Source organism: Rana temporaria, chromosome 11, assembly GCF_905171775.1.
Source record: "Rana temporaria chromosome 11, aRanTem1.1, whole genome shotgun sequence".
NCBI lineage: Eukaryota > Metazoa > Chordata > Amphibia > Anura > Ranidae > Rana > Rana temporaria.
In genome coordinates this window covers 104,904,453-104,922,041 of record NC_053499.1, presented here as the reverse complement: position 1 = coordinate 104,922,041, position 17,589 = coordinate 104,904,453, and the positions used below count along the sequence as shown (strand labels likewise).

Genomic DNA, 17,589 nt, shown 5'->3' with positions numbered 1-17,589 from the left:
CATAATAAAAAAGCAAAATATATCGGGGAAAGGGAGAAAATGAAAAAAATAGGGCGTTGGGTAAGTCCATTGAAAAGAAAATAATAAAAAAAATGAAGAGAAAAAAAAAAATTTGAATGTTCAAAAAAAAATCCATTGCTTGATGAATATTGAGAGAGTGTCCGTGAATTCTTTATAATTTCTTGTATAGTGACATTGTCCATTCAGAGTTTCTCCCCCACTAGCCAACAATTACTCCAGCTATTCACATGCAAACGCGTATCTCCAGCAATGTACTGTACCTGAAAGACAAAAACTCTCAGACAAAAACTCATTAGCAAGGACCAAAACAAAGTACTATTTACATGATTACACTTTAAAGCTAATTCACCCCCACTGCTATAGAAGTGTCATTTTCATTCAAAAACAGATCTGTACCATTCAACTGTTCTAATAGTGTGTAATATTCTATTTTCATCTTATCATACTCAATCTTCAGATGGTCATATTTCTGTTTTAACTGAGGAAATGGTATCCAGGTCCTTTTCTTATTATTATTTTGGTCAGCTCTGTTTTTCATATGAATATCACCTATGTTTGACCCAGAGTTCCGTCTCCTGTTGTGATCATTAGATATTATCTTCTGATCTTTCTGTTCAGTGTTTGTCCTAAACAATGTGGCTACATCAATTCTGACAGCTTGCTCATTTGACTTTCTCCATAAATGATCTGATCTCAATAATACGTCTTTTAAATCATGAGGATTCGGGGTAACTAATAAAATATGTTGTTTGATATCTTCATGCAAAGCATCTAGCAACTTACTAATATGTATCGAGCCTCCACGCTCAAATGCAAGATTATTACCAACCAACCAGCTGCAGGTGCCAACTCTGACTTTCCAGCACAAGACTGGTTGGGAGACAATGTGAAGGAACTGGAGGCACTGTCAGCAACCCAATCTACTATCGCTTGTTCTGCTCCTGACCTCAACATTGGTAGAGCCGGATTAGGCCCGACCAAATACCGCTGCAGGCTCTGTCGCCTACTCGCACCTGAGGAAGGTGTTTCACTTGTGCGTGTAGCTGGCACAGATCGACCACGTCTTCTCCCTGCAACAGGAGCTCATTATTTGACGTTCCCTTATTTGACGTTCTCCTCATTTTTCTCAAATGTAGGATCTTGCCCTAAATGGGTGTTTTTTGAATAGAACAATAGAAGAACACTAGCTAAAGTGTTTATCTCACACCTACAGATATGGAGGAAACACTGCAAAATATATATTCTTTTGCCCTAAATGGGTGTTTTTTGAATAGAACAATAGAAGAACAGTAGCTAAAGTGTTCATCTCACACGTACAGATATGCAGGTAACGCACAAAAAAAAATAATTTGCCCTAAAATTTTTTTTTGAATAGCACAATAGAAAAAATAGGCCCAGATCCACAAAGCACTTACGCCGGCGTATCTCTAGATGCGCGGCGTAAGTGTAGATATGCGCCGGCGTAACTATGCGCCGTATACACAGAACTGAAAATCGGCTTCTTCTGACTGACAAAACTTTTCTGCGCGGCGTGGGCGCATATATACGCTGGACGCATCTGGCGCTCCCATTGATTTCCTATTCAAATATGCAAATGAGGGAGATACAGCGATCCACGAACGTACGTGCGCCCGACGCAGGCTACGCGCGCCGTGCGTAAGTTGTACGTCCGGCCTAAAGTTACCCCTCATAAAGCAGGGGTACGTCAGCAGCAGACATGCACAGGTCAGCCGGAGAGCAGCTGCAGCAGCACCGTTAGACGAGCTGAGAATCCACACTTGCAGGACAACAATTTGTATGCCAACATGCCAGGGGCATCCATGGTCATAGCTATACTACTGGCTTCACATGCATGTAGGAGGAGGGCACAGGAGAGGATATATACCGACCGCACCTAAATGTCTTTGGCATGGGGGAATCGGAAGTGTATCGCATCTTTAGATTCAGCCCTGCTGCCATCCTGGAATTAGCCACAACCCTGCATGATGACATCACCAGCCAGACAGAACGCTTACATGCAGTGGAGCCACTGGTCAAGGTACTGGCAACACTCCATTTCCTTGCCAGTGGCTCGTTCCAGCGTACAAGTGGAGTTGTGGCTGGGATGGCACAATCCTCCATTAGCAGATGTGTGCACCAGGTTGTCCCCGCAATCCTCAGACGCATGTCCAACCACATCATCAGACCCACCCATGAGCATCTGCGGCAGAAGGCAATGCGTGATTTCTACAGTATTGCAAGATTCCCACGCACCGTGGGGGCCATTGATTGCACACATGTGGCACTACGTCCCCCCCGTGCCACAGAGCACATATACCGCAATCGTAAACATTGGCATTACATCAACGTACAGGTGATAGCTGATGCCCAATGCCTCATATGGCACGTCCGTGCCAAACACCCAGGGTCCAGTCACGACAGCTACATATACCGTCAAAGCAATATCCCCACAGAATTTGAACAGAACGTGTATGCGAACAGCTGGCTGGTTGGTGAGTGACATGGGAGTCAGGCATGACTGTCCGACCCCATCATGCAGACATCACGAGGGGCACATGCATGACTAACATCCTCCTGTCTTTTCCCTTCCGGGTGACTCTGCATATGCACTTGGGCCCCATCTCATGACTCCATTCCGGGACCCCCAACCACAGGAGAGAGAAGATACTATGATGCACACATACGTACCCGTGCAGTGGTAGAACGCACATTTGGCCTCCTGAAGTCCCGTTTCCGATGCCTGCATAAGTCCGGGGGGGATCCTGTTCCCCAAACTTTGTGTGCCAGATCATCGGTGCATGTTGCATGCTGCACAACTTCGCCATGAGAAAGGGCCTGGAGATTGACATACGTGATGACCTGACCCCCGAACCAGACATTCCCCCCCTGACCGAGGCTACCCCATCTGGGAAGGGAAGAGCAGTCAGGAGATGCCTCACAGTAGGCATCTTTGCACGTTAAACACACACATTCATCATGGCACAAGGAGAATGCACACCACTGTGGTCTCTAGCTCACACACACCACATCCACATCACATTGGATTAGCCCAAGTCCACCATGCAGGACTTGGGAGCAGCAATGCCACGTCAAGGCTCCAATTATGTTGCTGTCCATTCATACCACATTCACATGGGTCGTGGGGATCACTTCTCCCCAATGACCGAGGGTGACACCCATTTGCCGGCAGGAATGTCACCCCCACATTCACACATCAGTCACACTGTAGCCAACACTCCTCACCGTGTGCTGGGTCTACCAAAAATAAACTCAAAACCTGAGTATTCCACAAAAAAAAAATTTCCGCTGTCGTGGCCCACGCCTGGTGCCACGGCCCCGGCTCCTCATGGGAGCCTCATCGGGGGGAATCAGGAGGAGGAGGGGCATCCACTGGTTGCTCCATGGCTGGCTGCCTGCCCTTCAACGTTAAGGCGATGCGGGTGAGGACCGCATTGGTGTCGGCCTGCAGCAGCCTTGACTGCCTCCCCTCCGTCTGGATGGCATCTGTATTTTCCCGCACGGCCTCTGCCAGGGTGTGGACCTCATCCACAAGGCCTGCTGTGGTGGCCTGCAGATCCCCCAGGCAGGTGACAACAGCAGCACAGTTCGCACTGATGTCCTGGACACTCTCAAGGATCTGTGCAGAGGAGGCCATGCTGGCTGCCACACGCTCCATCTGGACGGCAACCTCACCCAGATGGCGGGTCTGGCAGGCCTGTTCCCTCTTGAGATCTTGCGGGAGAAACTCAGACACCCCCCTAGTCTTCCTGGCTGCCTTCCTGGGGCCAGGAGAGGCTTGGGGCCATGTAGAAGGGGAGACCCTTGAGGGGGGTGACCTGTTGGGGGAGGACCCTGAGGGGCTTCCCCTGATGGAGGTGGAGGTCTGAGAGGGCCCAGCCAAAGGGGGAGACTCCTCCAAGTAGAGGCAAACCTCATTATCACTGGTCACCGTCTCCTCAACCACCTCCTGAGTAGAGGTGTGGCCACTCCCCTCCACCGATGACTCACGGCTTCCCAAGGGGTCAGACTCTGATTGATGTTCGGGGGATGGTGTGGACTGGCCACCAGCATCAGATGGCCCAGCTCCCTCCTGCACATCTGAGGATGACACAAAACATTCACATGTTGGTGGAGCCACACACTTGTCACATGTTCCTTTCCACCCCCACACATGCTACACACCAGATATGAGATAAAACACACTTACCTGTCCTCAAGGCATCCTCAATGGAGTCAAAGCCCTCCAATCCCTCAACTTGATGCCTGTGGAGACACTGGGCAACCACCTGCTCATCAGTAGTGAGCGTGAGAGTAGTTGCTGGTCCCCCTCCAGTGCCCCTGGCATGAGTCCTGATCTTGGCCATCTTACCTTGGACCAGGTGACGCAGGTCGTTTATTTTTTTTTTGGATGTCATTGGTGGTCCTGACCTTGTATCCCAAGGCATTGACATCTGACGCAATCTGCGTCAGGATCTCCATCTTCCTGGCCTTAGTCGTGTTGCCACTCTCTGCACCATGGAGGTAGACATCATAGCGGGACATGGCCCTGATGATCACCTCCTTCTCCTGGGAAGAAAAGTTCAGCCTCCTCCTCTTCTCAGAAGCTGGAGCAGACATGGCTCAAAAAACAAACCAGCAAAAAATACCTTGCTTCAGGGGGGGGGGGGGGGGCAAGCAGATGTACTTTTGCACTCGACGCGCACATCTGGGCTCATTTATGCCCTAGGCGTATCTCAGGGATTACGCGGGGCCTAGTTCTGAGCATGCGCAGAGGGGCGCGGGACATACGCATGCGCCATTCATTCGGCCCTTCATTTGCATGGGGTCACGGTTCATTTAAATGGAACACGCCCACTTCCTTCCTACTTAGAATTACGCCTAGGAATTTACGTTGCACCGGCGCAACGTTGGAAGGAAATGCCCTGAGGATGCGGTGCTTGCCTCTCTGAGTTGAGCCGGCATAGCGGAAATGAGATGCGCTACACCGGCCTATAAATGTGCCGGTGTACGTGGATCTGGCCCATAGTATGTAAAGTGTGTATCTCACACATACAGATATGCAGGAAACACTGGAGGAAAAACTGTAAAAATATATTTGTTTGCCCTAAATGGGTGTTTTTTTAATAGAACAATAGAAGAACACTAGCTAAAGTGTTTATCTCACATGTACAGATATGGAGGAAATACTGCAAACACTGGAGGAAACACTGCAAACATTTTTTTTCCCCTAAATGGATGTTTTTGGAATAGCACAAAAGAAGAAAAGTATCTAAAGGGTGTATCTCACAGTAACATATGCAGTGCTGGTGTAATATGATTTCTGAAGCAGGACTGACTCCTATATATTTCTCTCCCTATAAGCAAAATCAGGAACCTTTCCCTAAAGTATCTAATGCACAGTATCTCACAGGAACATATGCAGTGCTGGTGTAATTTGATTTCTGAAGCAGGACTGACTCCTATATATTTATTTCCCTATAAGCACAATCAGGAACCTTTCCCTAAAGTATCTAATGCAGAGTATCTCACAGGAACATATGCAGTGCTGGTGTAATTTGATTTCTGAAGCAGGACTGACTCCTATATATTTCTCTCCCTAAAAGCACAATCAGGAACCTTTCCCTAAAGTATCTAATGCAGAGTATCTCACAGGAACATATGCAGTGCTGGTGTAATTTGATTTTTGAGGCAGGACTGACTCCTATACATTTCTCTCCCTATGAGCACAATCAGGAACCTTTCCCTAAAGTATCTAATGCAGAGTATCTCACAGGAACATATGCAGTGCTGGTGTAATTTGATTTCTGAAGCAGGACTGACTCCAATATTTTTCTTTCCCTATAAGCACAATCAGGAACCTTTCCCTAAAGTATCTAATGCAGAGTATCTCACAGGAACATATGCAGTGCTGGTGTAATTTGATTTTTGAGGCAGGACTGACTCCTATACATTTCTCTCCCTATAAGCACAATCAGGAACCTTTCCCTAAAGTATCTAATGCAGAGTATCTCACAGGAACATATGCAGTGCTGGTGTAATTTGATTTCTGAAGCAGGACAGTCTGACTCCTATCTAATTCTCTCCCTCAGAGCAGCAGCAGTAGCATTTCCCTACCCTATCTAAAGCAGAGTGACGAGCTGTGCTATGTGCCTCTAGCTTATATAGAGGCTGGGTCACATGCTGGGTCACATGCTGCACTGGCCAATCACATGGCATGGCTGTGCTGGCTTCTAGGTCACACGAGTAAAACAAATGGTGATTGGCTGCCCTGCAGCGTGCCATTACATTGCCGAACACCGAACCCGAACTTACAGCAAATTGTTCGGGTCCGGGTACCAAAACCCCAAAAGTCCGGTACGAATCCGAACTTTACAGTTCGGGTTCGCTCAACCCTAGTAGTAAGTAGTGAAATCAAAAATGTATGCCCTTAGAAATCCTGAAGGCGGTGCTTGGTTTTCGGGGTCTCGTACGTGGCTAGGGTCCCAAAAAGTCCCACACATGTGGTATCCCCGTACTCAGGAGAAGCAGCAGAATGTATTTTGGTGTGAAGTTCCACATATAACCATGGCATGTGTGAGCAACATATCATTTAGTGACAATTTTGTGCAAAAAAAATAAAGTTTGTAATTTTCCCGCAACTTGTGGCAACATATAAAATATTCCATGTACTTCACATGCCGCTCACCAAATAGCTTGGGGTGTCTACTTTCCAAAATAGGGTCATGGGGGGGGGTGCTATTTTGGCATTTTATGGCCTTTGAAACTGTGATGGGTAGTGAGGAGTGAAATAAAAAATTTGCCCTCTTAAAAATGCTAAAGGCAATGCTTGGTTTTCGAGGCCCCGTACGCAACTAGACCAAAAAGTCCCACACATGTGGTATTCCCATACTCAGGAGAAGCAGCAGAATGTATTTTGGAGTGTAATTCCACATATGCCCATGGCATGTGTGAGCAATATATTATTTAGTGACAACTTTTTTTTTTTTTTTTTTTGTCATTATTCAATCACTTGGGACAAAAAAATATATATTCAATGGGCTCAACGTGCCTCTCAGCAATTTCCTTTCGGTGTCCACTTTCCAAAATGGGGTTATTTGGGGGGGTTTGTACTGCCCTGCCATTTTAGCACCTCAAGAAATGAGATAGGCAGTCATAAACTAAAAGCTGTTTAAATTCCAGAAAATGTACCCTAGTTTGTAGACGCTATATCTTATGTGCAAACCACTAAATGCGCTTATTGATTTTTTTTTTCACCAAAGACATGTGGCTGAATACATTTTGGCCTAAATGTATGATTTAAATTTAGTTTTTATTCAATTTTTCTTATAACAAAAATTTGAAAATCATGTTTTTTTTTTTCAAATCTTCGGTCTTTTTACGTTTGGACACAATTAAGAGCTACCCCTAACTTTCTAAATGTTACTGAAGTAGATTTGTATTTTGAAAATGTTGTTGAAAAGCAAACAAGGATTATAAGTAGTTAGCAACTAGTTCCTTTTAGGTGGCCATACACTATACAATCTGATTGTACAAGCTCTGTACAATCTCCTTTAGATTTACCAAAACTATATAATGGGAGGACACACCAGCTATCCAATCACTCTGTATCCAATCAGGCAGGCCCTTGCACTACATAACTGATGGCAGATCTAAAGGAGATTGTATAGTTTATGCTGAGCTTTACAGAACCCAGGACACACTTATCCTGTTTTTAATATTAAAGCTCTATCCATAAAGTCTGTTTTCTAATCTCTCATTTCCTGTACTCTCCAAATGAACAAGATTAATTTAAGGCAAAAACCATGAACCTAGCTGGGGGGTGTTTGGGATTTGCTGGAAGGAGGGAATGCAGCCACAGGTGTGTGCTAATGAGGTCAGCTGATTAATGCCTTCCTGTGTCTTACTGACTTCTATGTCTAATATCTACATACCCGCAAGAGATGAAGTGTTCTATGGAAATATAGCAAACGTCAGCTTTGCAAGGAATGAGGAGGAAAATCTGCATTGGAGCTGTTAAAAGCTTGCTTTTTTAGTTTGGGATTTCCATTTTTTTTACCACTTCAGCCCCTGGACTATTTGGCTGCCCAAAGACCAGAGCACTTTTTGCCATTCGCCACTGCGTCCCTTTAACTGACAATTGCGCGGTCATGCAACCTGGCTCCCAAACAAAATTGACGTCCTTTTTTTCCCACAAATAGAGCTTTATTTTGGTGGTATTTGATAACCTCTGCGGTTTTATTTTTTTGCGCTATAAACAAAAATAGAGCGACAATTTTGAAAAAAGCAGCATGTTTTACTTTTTGCTATAATAAATATCCCCAAAAAATATATAAAAGCCAGCGATCTACAATATAATCTACATATATGGGATACTCTTATCACCTAGCATACAATACAAGAGATTCTAAAGCAGGCCATATACACTATTGGACTTCTATTACACTTTCACCGCAGTACCTCATTTTATTTGACTTTCCATTTCTTTTTTTTGTCACCTATGGTGCTCAATTCTAATGGATTTACATATACATTACAGACATTCCCTCACAATTTTTACCAACCACTTGGTCACACCATGGAGATGGCAACTTGCGTTCTGGGGATGACGCTTGTGCGTTTTGCTCTGCACTGGACTGTAAACCACCTCAGGACCCGGACGGACAACCTTTCTGGTCCAGACCCTACGCATACCATTGTTCACTTAATTTTGTGAGTACCCAGAATCGACAGTCTTTTCTGGCTATACTTAGTCAACTATTTGACTTTATTATATTCCATTATTACAGATACTCTATAGCATCCGCCCCTGAGGAAAAGTTTTCACACGAAACACGCTGGGCATCAAGGATGTAGCTATATGCCTCAGTAGGATTCTATTTAGATACATTATCTCATTACTCATATCATTTTATATCTATTCACCAACATGTTGTGTTGTGCTGCCCAGTCAATATGTGTATATTAATATTTATACCGTTCTGACTATTTTATTCCATTACTATGTGCTAATTACTTAATAATATGTGCATGTTTCAATGTTGGTTACTCCATGTGCAGATGTACATGCTACCTATATGCATGTGATATACTATTATTGTGCACCTATGCAAACAAAATTTGTTTACCTCTTACCTTACCCCAATCAGTCAGCTGCTTCATTTAAAGTCCCACACTTTCCTTTTTTTATTACTTCAACCTGGGATGGAAGCACATCTACGATGTGCTTCATATAAAGTCCCAAACCTCTCCAAACTTTGACATATACCAGTGGTGGCGAACCCATGGCACGCGTTTCACAGCTGGCTTGCAGAGCCCTTTCTGTGGGCAGGCGAGGTAGAATAGAGCACACTGACCAGCCACCCTATACAAGGTTTCTCATCCACACTGCACCCCCCCACCCCATAGAACTACATTTCCCACAAAGGTTGTCCGGAGTGGACGTGGATGAGATGAAGATGCACTGCCGGGTTGGATAAAGTCACACCGACGACAATGGACACCAGAACCGGATGAGATTCTAATGTGCTGGTCTAACCTGCAGTGTGCCGCTGTCTGTTCCTGGTCTCTGTTCTCTGGAAAAAGTGAAGATAACATTTTATGCGCCGTACAGACGACCGAACATGTCTGCTGAAACTGGTCCACGGACCAGTTTCAGCAGACATGTTCGGTCGTGTGTAGGCCCGAGCGTGCAGGATTCCAGCAAACATTTGCTCGCCGGGCCTTTTCCCAGCGGGCAAATATTCCTGGACTTGTTTTAAAACAGTCCGCTGGAATCCTGCTCGCTCGGACATGTTCGGTCGTCTGTACAGACCTACCGTACATGTCCGAGCGCCCGCCATCCCTTGCATGCGTCGAATGACTTTGACGCATGCGTGGAAGCATTTAACTGGCAGGGCCGCCCACGTCGCCGCGTCATCGTCTCGGCGACGGGGCGGACACGCCCCGCGTATTGTTTACGCGCGGATTTCTGTACGATGGTTAGTACAGCCATCGTACAGAAATCCCCGGGCAGACATGTACGGTGAAAACGGTCCGGCGGACCGGTTTCATTGTACATGTTTGCCCGTGTGTACGCGGCCTTAGGGGTAGAACAAGGTAGAAGGTTTACTACACAATTACACAGCATCCTGTCACACAATGATGATGTGATGAGGAAAGATCATCTCTGAGTGCCACCCAAGCTGCAAACAATAGGAGTCGGGATAAAACCATCCAAAGAACAGCTACGATTGTGGCTCTAATTAAAACGCCCCATTTAATATCACCTCTAGTCCAAATACAATAAAACAGAACAATTTAATAAGTTTGCTCAGCAAAAAAGATTAAAGGGACAGTCCGACCAAGCATAATATTTTAGGTGGTATCTGGTGGGCTAAATCACGTTACCCTTTTACATCTCTTGGAATAGTTCAGCATTAAAATCTCTTCCATGCTACCACATTCTGCTGCTAGAGATTTATTTTGGTGGTATTTAATCACCACTGTCTTTTTTACTTTTTACTAAACAAATACAAAAAAAAAAAGTTTTTCTTAATTTCTCTTATACAACTTTGCAAATAAAAAAATGTTCTTTATAAATTTAGCCCACAATGCATTTATCCTACATTTCTTTGCTGAAAATAATCCAAATCTATTTTTTTTTTAGTCTGTAGGACTATGATATATAAATTTGAAAATGTCTTGAGGCCCAAAACCATCAGGACAGCATGTCTAGTTATTTTTTCTAAACTAAACCTCAGTATTCAGGTTTAATTGCAGTGTTGGCACTTGGTTTTGTGTTGCAGTTTGGGCACTCAGGCTCAGAAAGGTTTGTCATCACTGCCATATACAGTGCAAATTTCTTTGCAGGAAAGACATTCACTTGATTCCCCCATCAACACAGACAAGACAGTAAAACAAAATTACTTCTGCTCTACTAATATAAAGTAAGTGCTATATATTAAATTTAAATGATAACAAATGAGTGACTTAACCCCACATGGACCCTCCACCAGTCACAGTATGCACTCACCTCCCAGAGCTGCCCCCAATTGGACCAAGTAGCACCTTCCCCTTTGGGGTCTCAATCCAGGATCTTTAAGCTCCCAATAGTAAACTCCTGCAAGCATGATCTCTCATATAGGATGACAACATAAGGGTAAAAAAGGAACTAGCATAGTGTAATACTGTAAAACAAAATGTATTTAAAACACAAGCAACTATTCCACTCACATTTAGGAATGCTCTATTCCTGGACATACAGGCGATAAACTTGAAAATATACAGATCTGTCCTTGGGGTCACAAAATTGTCTGCAAGTCCTCGGCCCTGCTGCCCTCATGGGTGATCGTGTACTTCCTACAAATGATGCAATGACGTCACAAGCCCCACCTGGCGCGTTAATTCGCTTACATGTGACTTTATGCAAAGGGTGCATTGGTTCACAGATGAGATCACTGGATTAATGAACATTGTCTGATATATTTATGTGTTATAATTTTTGTAACCACTAGAGGTTACTGGCTGAACATATTAATGTTGTTTGATATATATGTTATCATTTTTATACCCATTAGAAGTCACTGGTTGCACACATCACTTTCATTGTGACATATATAATATATTGTAGGTGTCATATGCAATACTCCCACTAGGGGGTCACTATTTTATTTTGTATTGACATCACATAGTATTTTTTTGGAAAAGAGGGAGCTTCACATACAGACAAGACAGTGTTGACAGGGGGATCTCTCCTGGCGGGCCGTTGCCACCGGGTGAGAATGGTGATTATTGCTAGCAGCTGTACCAGCCACTAGCGATAATTGCATGTAGGATTCGGCAGTCTGGTTGTACTCAAGTTAATCGATCAATCAACTTGGTACAGTCACTTGCTCATACAGTATATGGCTCAAAACTCCTGCTGAACCAGTCCAGATTCAAACCTGGCCGGCCTAAGATCTCCCTTCAACTCTCTATATGTATCTCTAAATATCTCCCCCTTCATGTTGGTACAATGTTTATGTCTGGCATACATCGTGAAGTCCCAAACACTTGGAAATCTAAAGTTTTAATTATGATTTCATTCTTTTTTCACTCAAATCCCTGTTGGAATAAATTGTTTTTTTAGAAATATCCTAGGAATTTACTAACAAAGAAATAATAAAGAATAACTACCAGGTTATTATGTTTTTCACTACAATTGGCTAACAAATCTTAAGTCATGTTATACTTCAAAAACGGACCTTCCAATATTTACAGATAGATCTTGCGAGAGAGCGCCCCCCTTCCTGAACTGTACCAAGCCACATGCCCTCAACATGGGGAAGATGCTTTGGGGGTCTGTGACCCCCCAAAGCACCTTGTCCCCATGTTGATGGGGACAAGGGCCTCATCCCCACAACCCTTGCCCGGTTGTTGCGGGGGGCTTATCGGAATCTGGAAGCCCCTTTAATAAAGGGGACCCCCAGATTCCACCCCCCCTATGTGAATTGATAACAGGGTACATTGTACCTCTACCATTTTACAAACAAAGTGTCAAAAAGGATAAAAAAAACACAGACAGCTTGGGAAAAGTCTTTTAACCACTTAAAGACCCCTTCACGCCGACATACGTTGGCAGAAGGGCACGGCTAGGCACAGGCAGGGTTTCCGGCGACTTCCCCGTGGTGTCACGGGTGGCCTCACCCTCGGTTTTAAAAGAAATGCGACACAGCTCAAGCATCATTCGTCCGGGAGCCTTCTATGGAGAGGGCTGTATTGTACGTAGCAGCGGGTAGTGCAGGTCCGGGTCGTGGAAGGATGTACATCGCTGGGATTTTTTTTATTTTTTTTTCTTATTAAATGACTTTTCCCAAGCTGTCTGTGTGTTTTTTTGACCTTTTTTTACATTTTTTGGGTGAAATGGTAGAGGTACAATGTACAATGTACCCCGTTACCAATTCCAGATTACGATAAGCCCCCGCCCACAGACCCCCACAACCACCGGGAAATGGTTGTGGGGATGAGACCCTTGTCCCCATTAACATGGGGACAAGGTGCTTTGGGGGGTCACAGACCCCCAAAGCATCCTCCACATGTTGAGGGCATGTGGCCTGGTATGGTTCAGGAGGGGGGTGCTCTCTAGTCCCCCCCTCTTTTCCTGTGGTTTGCCAGGTTGTGTGCTTGGATAAAGGGTCTGGTATGGATTTTTTGGGGGAACCCAATGTCATTTTTTTTATTATTATTACGCTGGGATTCCCTTAATTTCCATACCAGACCTGAAGGGCCTGATATGGAATTTGGGGGGACCCCCACACATTTTATTTTTATTTTGGTTCCCTGCACAAAATGTCATGTTTTAAGGAAAAAAAGTAATTTAAAACTACTTGCGCTATTAATTGAATTGTCGAGTCCCGGCAATACAGATAAAAGTCATTGAAAAAAATGGCAGGGGTTCCCCTTAATATTCATACCAGACCCAAAGGGCCTGGTAATGAACTGGGGGGGCACTGTCATTTTTGTCAATGACTTTTCTCTGTATTGCCGGGACCGACAATTCTTAGTTTTAAATTACTTTTTTTCCTTCAGAAATGACATTTTGTGCAGGGACAGTTCTAAACACGGGAAACATGCATACTTTAGACACCCCCCCCAGGCATGAAATTTAAAGGAATATTTTACTTTTATTGTTTCACTTTAAGCATTTTTAAAATCACTGCTCCCAAAAAAACTTCAGTTTTTAAAACTTTTTTTGCATTGATACATGTCCCCTGGGACAGGACCCCGGGTCCCCAAACACTTTTTAGGACAATAACTTGCATATTATCCTTTAAAATTTTCACTTTTGATTTCTCATGTTCGAGTCCCATAGACTTTAACGGTGTTAGAATGTTCTTTTGAATTGTTGGTCTGTTCGCATTTTCTGGATGCGAACCGAACTGGCGGGTGTTCGGCTCATCCCTAGCGCTAACTAGGCCAGGGGTGCCCAACCTTTTGAAGAGCAAGGGCCACTTAAGTTACTTGGTAACCAGTCGTAGGCTACAATGAGCAGAGCAGGCAGATGACAGGTATGGCTGGCGGCTGCTGCTGTCCCCCAGGTGGGAATGGCTGGCTGCTGCTGTCTCAGGCGAGAGTGCATTTGGTAGCACTCTGCCTGTGACAGAAGCATCGGCTCTGCTCTTTACTGCAGTCACATGCTTTGTCTACAGCAAGCTTCATTCTTCACATTTATGCTCAGGGATGGGTGGGTAAGGGAACCTGTGATCTGGGCTTGGTGACCTGCCCTCTCAGAGCAGGAGGTTGCGGTTCACATGAGAGGACACCGCAAGCCAGCGGTTGTGCACCCCTGGACTAGGCCATGCAAGGACATTCACCTTTTTCTACTTTAACTACTGTGTGATCATTTTTGTGTGCTTTGGGTCATTACCATCTTGGAAGTTACACCTTCTTCCCATTGAAGACTTTCTGGCAGAGGGCAGAAGATTTTCCTCAAGACTTTGACAGTGTGCACGTTTCCTTCTATCCTGACAAGCGCCACAGTGAAACAACCCCATAACAGAATATGACCACCTCCATGCTCTTTACTGAGGCCAATACATTTGATTTTAGTCTCATCTGACCATAACACCCTTTTCCATATGGCCTCAGAATCTTCAAGGTGCGTTTTGGCAAAGCTCAGTTGTGACTGCATGTGACTTTTTTCTTGCAACCCTCCCATACAAGCCACATTTGCAGAGAATTTGTGATATTGTCATTTGCACACATTGACTACTCTTTCTCATAAATTGCTGCAACTGTTTTAGGGTTGCTGTAGGCTTCTTGGTAGCCTCTCTGACCAATTTCCTTCTGGTTCTTTTATCCTGTTTGGAATGGCGTCCTGATCCAGGGAGGGTGTATGTTGTACCAAATACCTTCCACTTCTTAATAATAGGCTTCACTATCCTTCTAGGCATTGATATAGCCTTTGAATCTATACCCTGCCCACAACTTTATTTTGACAGTGCCTTGCCACACATAGTTGATTTTTTTTCGTCAAAGATCTAAAGAAAAAAAGTGCAGCGCAAAATATAAAACTAAGAAATTATGAAATTAAATCTAAGCGTGAAACATCACAGTAGTTAATAATAATAATAATCAGTGAAGTCCATGTAACAAATAAGTGTGAATAAATATTAGGTGCTAAGCATGTAGCAAGTGAAAGAGTCCATAAATGATCCACCAGTGAGAAGATCCACAAAAGGTCACAATCCCTCCACCCAAGGCTCTATAGGTACTCTCACCTCCAGAAACAGACCCCTGAATTACCAGGTAGTCATAACAAGCAGACAACCAGATTGACCAAATCCTCATAAGAAATCCTCCTCTATAAAGGTTGCTTTAAAAACTCCTCAGAGATGGCTAGTATTTCTCCAGGCTCAGCAGGCAGAGTAAATGCATAGGAAACAGGAAATAATTTATTTAAGTGCTCACTGTTGGTAAAAAAAAAAAGGCATCAGCATTTATTTAAATTCAAACTACTCACAAGCAGATATGCATAAACAGCATGTAGTAAAAACGTGGGTCAGACAGCAGAGCGGGTGACGTCATGAACGGCTGCTAGAAACCCCCGCACGTGTTATGTTCAATAGAACTTCCTCAGTGGGGCGTGGCTAAGGACGTCACCCTATCCTCCTAAAACAGACGAGCGTTACCATGACAGCAAGCCAAGAACAGATGACAACAGGCGGGATATAGCGCCATATTGCCGCAGCCTTCATGTGGGAGAAACACCAGGCAATGTCTCCCAGCTTGCATGTCTAATGAAACGCAAAAGGTTAAAAAAATAACATAATTGTTGTAATCCATCCCTCTTATAAATATCTTAAATAGAAGAAAAAATTAATTTAAAAAAATTACAAGATACTCGGCAAACTACCAAGGATCATATCACCATCTAGTGGCTAAAAGATAATATGCCTTACATATTTTCTAAAATAATTGTATAGCAGCAGCCCATGTAACGTCACCCCAATGCTGATAAAAAATATAGACCACTAATTAATACATCAGTAAATGACATATCACAAATACAAACATTATTACCCCAAAATGGATAAATAATATCATATTTTAAAAACGAAAAATTACTAACAATAAAATTAAACAAATAATAAATAAAATCCATTAAAAATCACTATTTGTCAGAAATAAAACAATTCAAATCAAAGTCAACTTTCAAACCATCAGGGGTAAGAACTTTGGTCTCTACTATCCAGAAGGACTCGTGTTGACTGATTTGACGAATATAATTACCACCCCTCCAATGGCGATCTACCCTCTCAATCCCCCAGAACTTCAAACCTCTGGGGTCTTTGTTATGGTGTTGTCGGAAATGTCTAGAGACACTATGGGCCAGATCCACAAAGAAATTACGCCGGCGTATCTATACGCCGCATAATTTCAAAGTTCCTGCGTCGTATCTTTGTTTTGTATCCACAAAACAAGATACGACAAAATGAGGGATCGATCCGACAAGCGTACGTCTTAGTACGCCGTCGGATCGTAGGTGTATATTTACGCTGGCCGCTAGGTGGCGTTTCGGTCGAATTCCGCATCGAGTATGCAAAATAGCTAGATAAGGCGATCCACGTACGTCCAGCCGGCGCATTTTTTTACGTCGTTTGCGTTCGGCTTTTTCCGGCGTATAGTTATAGCTGCTATATGGTGTTAAGTATGGCCGTCGTTCCCGCGTCGAAATTAGAATTTTTTACGTCGTTTGCGTAAGTCGTTTGCGAATAGGGATTTGCTTAGAATGACATCACCATCGTAAGCATTGGCTTGTTCCGGTTTAATTTCGACCATGCGCACTGGGATACCCCCATGGACGGCGCATGCGCCGTTCAAAAAAAACGTTGTTTACGTCGGGTCACAATGTATTTACATAAAACACGCCCCCATCACATCGATTTGAATTGCGCGCCCTTACGCCGACAAAAATACACTACGCCGCCGTAACTTACGGCGCGCATTCTTTGAGGATTCGAAAAAAAAGTAATTTACGGTGGCGTAGTGTATCTTAGATGCGCTACGCCCGGCGGAAATATGCGCTGCTGTACATGGATCTGCCCCTATGTGTTTGTAGCCCTCTTTTTATATTGTTGACATGTTCGCCAATTCGTACTCCCATGGGTCTTGAAGTCCGGCCTATATACTGGAGTCCACAATTGCACTCCAGCATATAGACCATGCCGACAGTACCACATGTCATAAGGTTCTTGATACTGTACATTTTTTGAGTGGAGAAAGAAGTAAATTCTTTGAGTTTTTTCTTATTGAATTTATATTGCTTGCACGCCTGACAGCGTCCACAAGCATAGAACCCTGTAAGGAAGGAGAAAATCCTACTTTCCTTAAAAACTGGTGGATCGATGACACCTGGGGAAATTACATCCCTCAAGGTAGGGGCCTTTTTATAAATAAAAAGAGGACGTGGAGGGAGAACAAATTTGTCTTCCTTGTCTTTTTTAGTGTCCAAAATGAGGTCAGCTCTATTCATGGAGCCAACTTTTGTGATTTCACTTCGAATACTATCCTTATCGTATCCTTTTTGATAGAATCTGTCAGCCAGAATGT

The 17,589-nt window shown here is 43.9% G+C and overlaps 1 protein-coding gene across 7 annotated transcripts in view; it reads left to right on the top strand.

Moving 5' to 3' along the window:
• DUS2 (dihydrouridine synthase 2) overlaps positions 1 to 17,589 on the top strand; it is a 901,714-nt gene that overhangs the window by 864,195 nt on the left and 19,930 nt on the right. Inside the window, exon 15 of one of the 7 annotated variants that reach the window (XM_040328793.1) lies at positions 10,870 to 10,946. The exons of 5 other annotated variants lie outside the window; for them this stretch is intronic. In XM_040328793.1, the coding sequence (XP_040184727.1) occupies positions 10,870 to 10,946 (77 nt within the window). Of the gene's footprint in view, positions 1 to 8,557; positions 8,847 to 10,869; positions 10,947 to 17,589 lie in introns of those variants that run through there. One more of the 7 variants, XM_040328791.1, reaches the window with a different exon arrangement.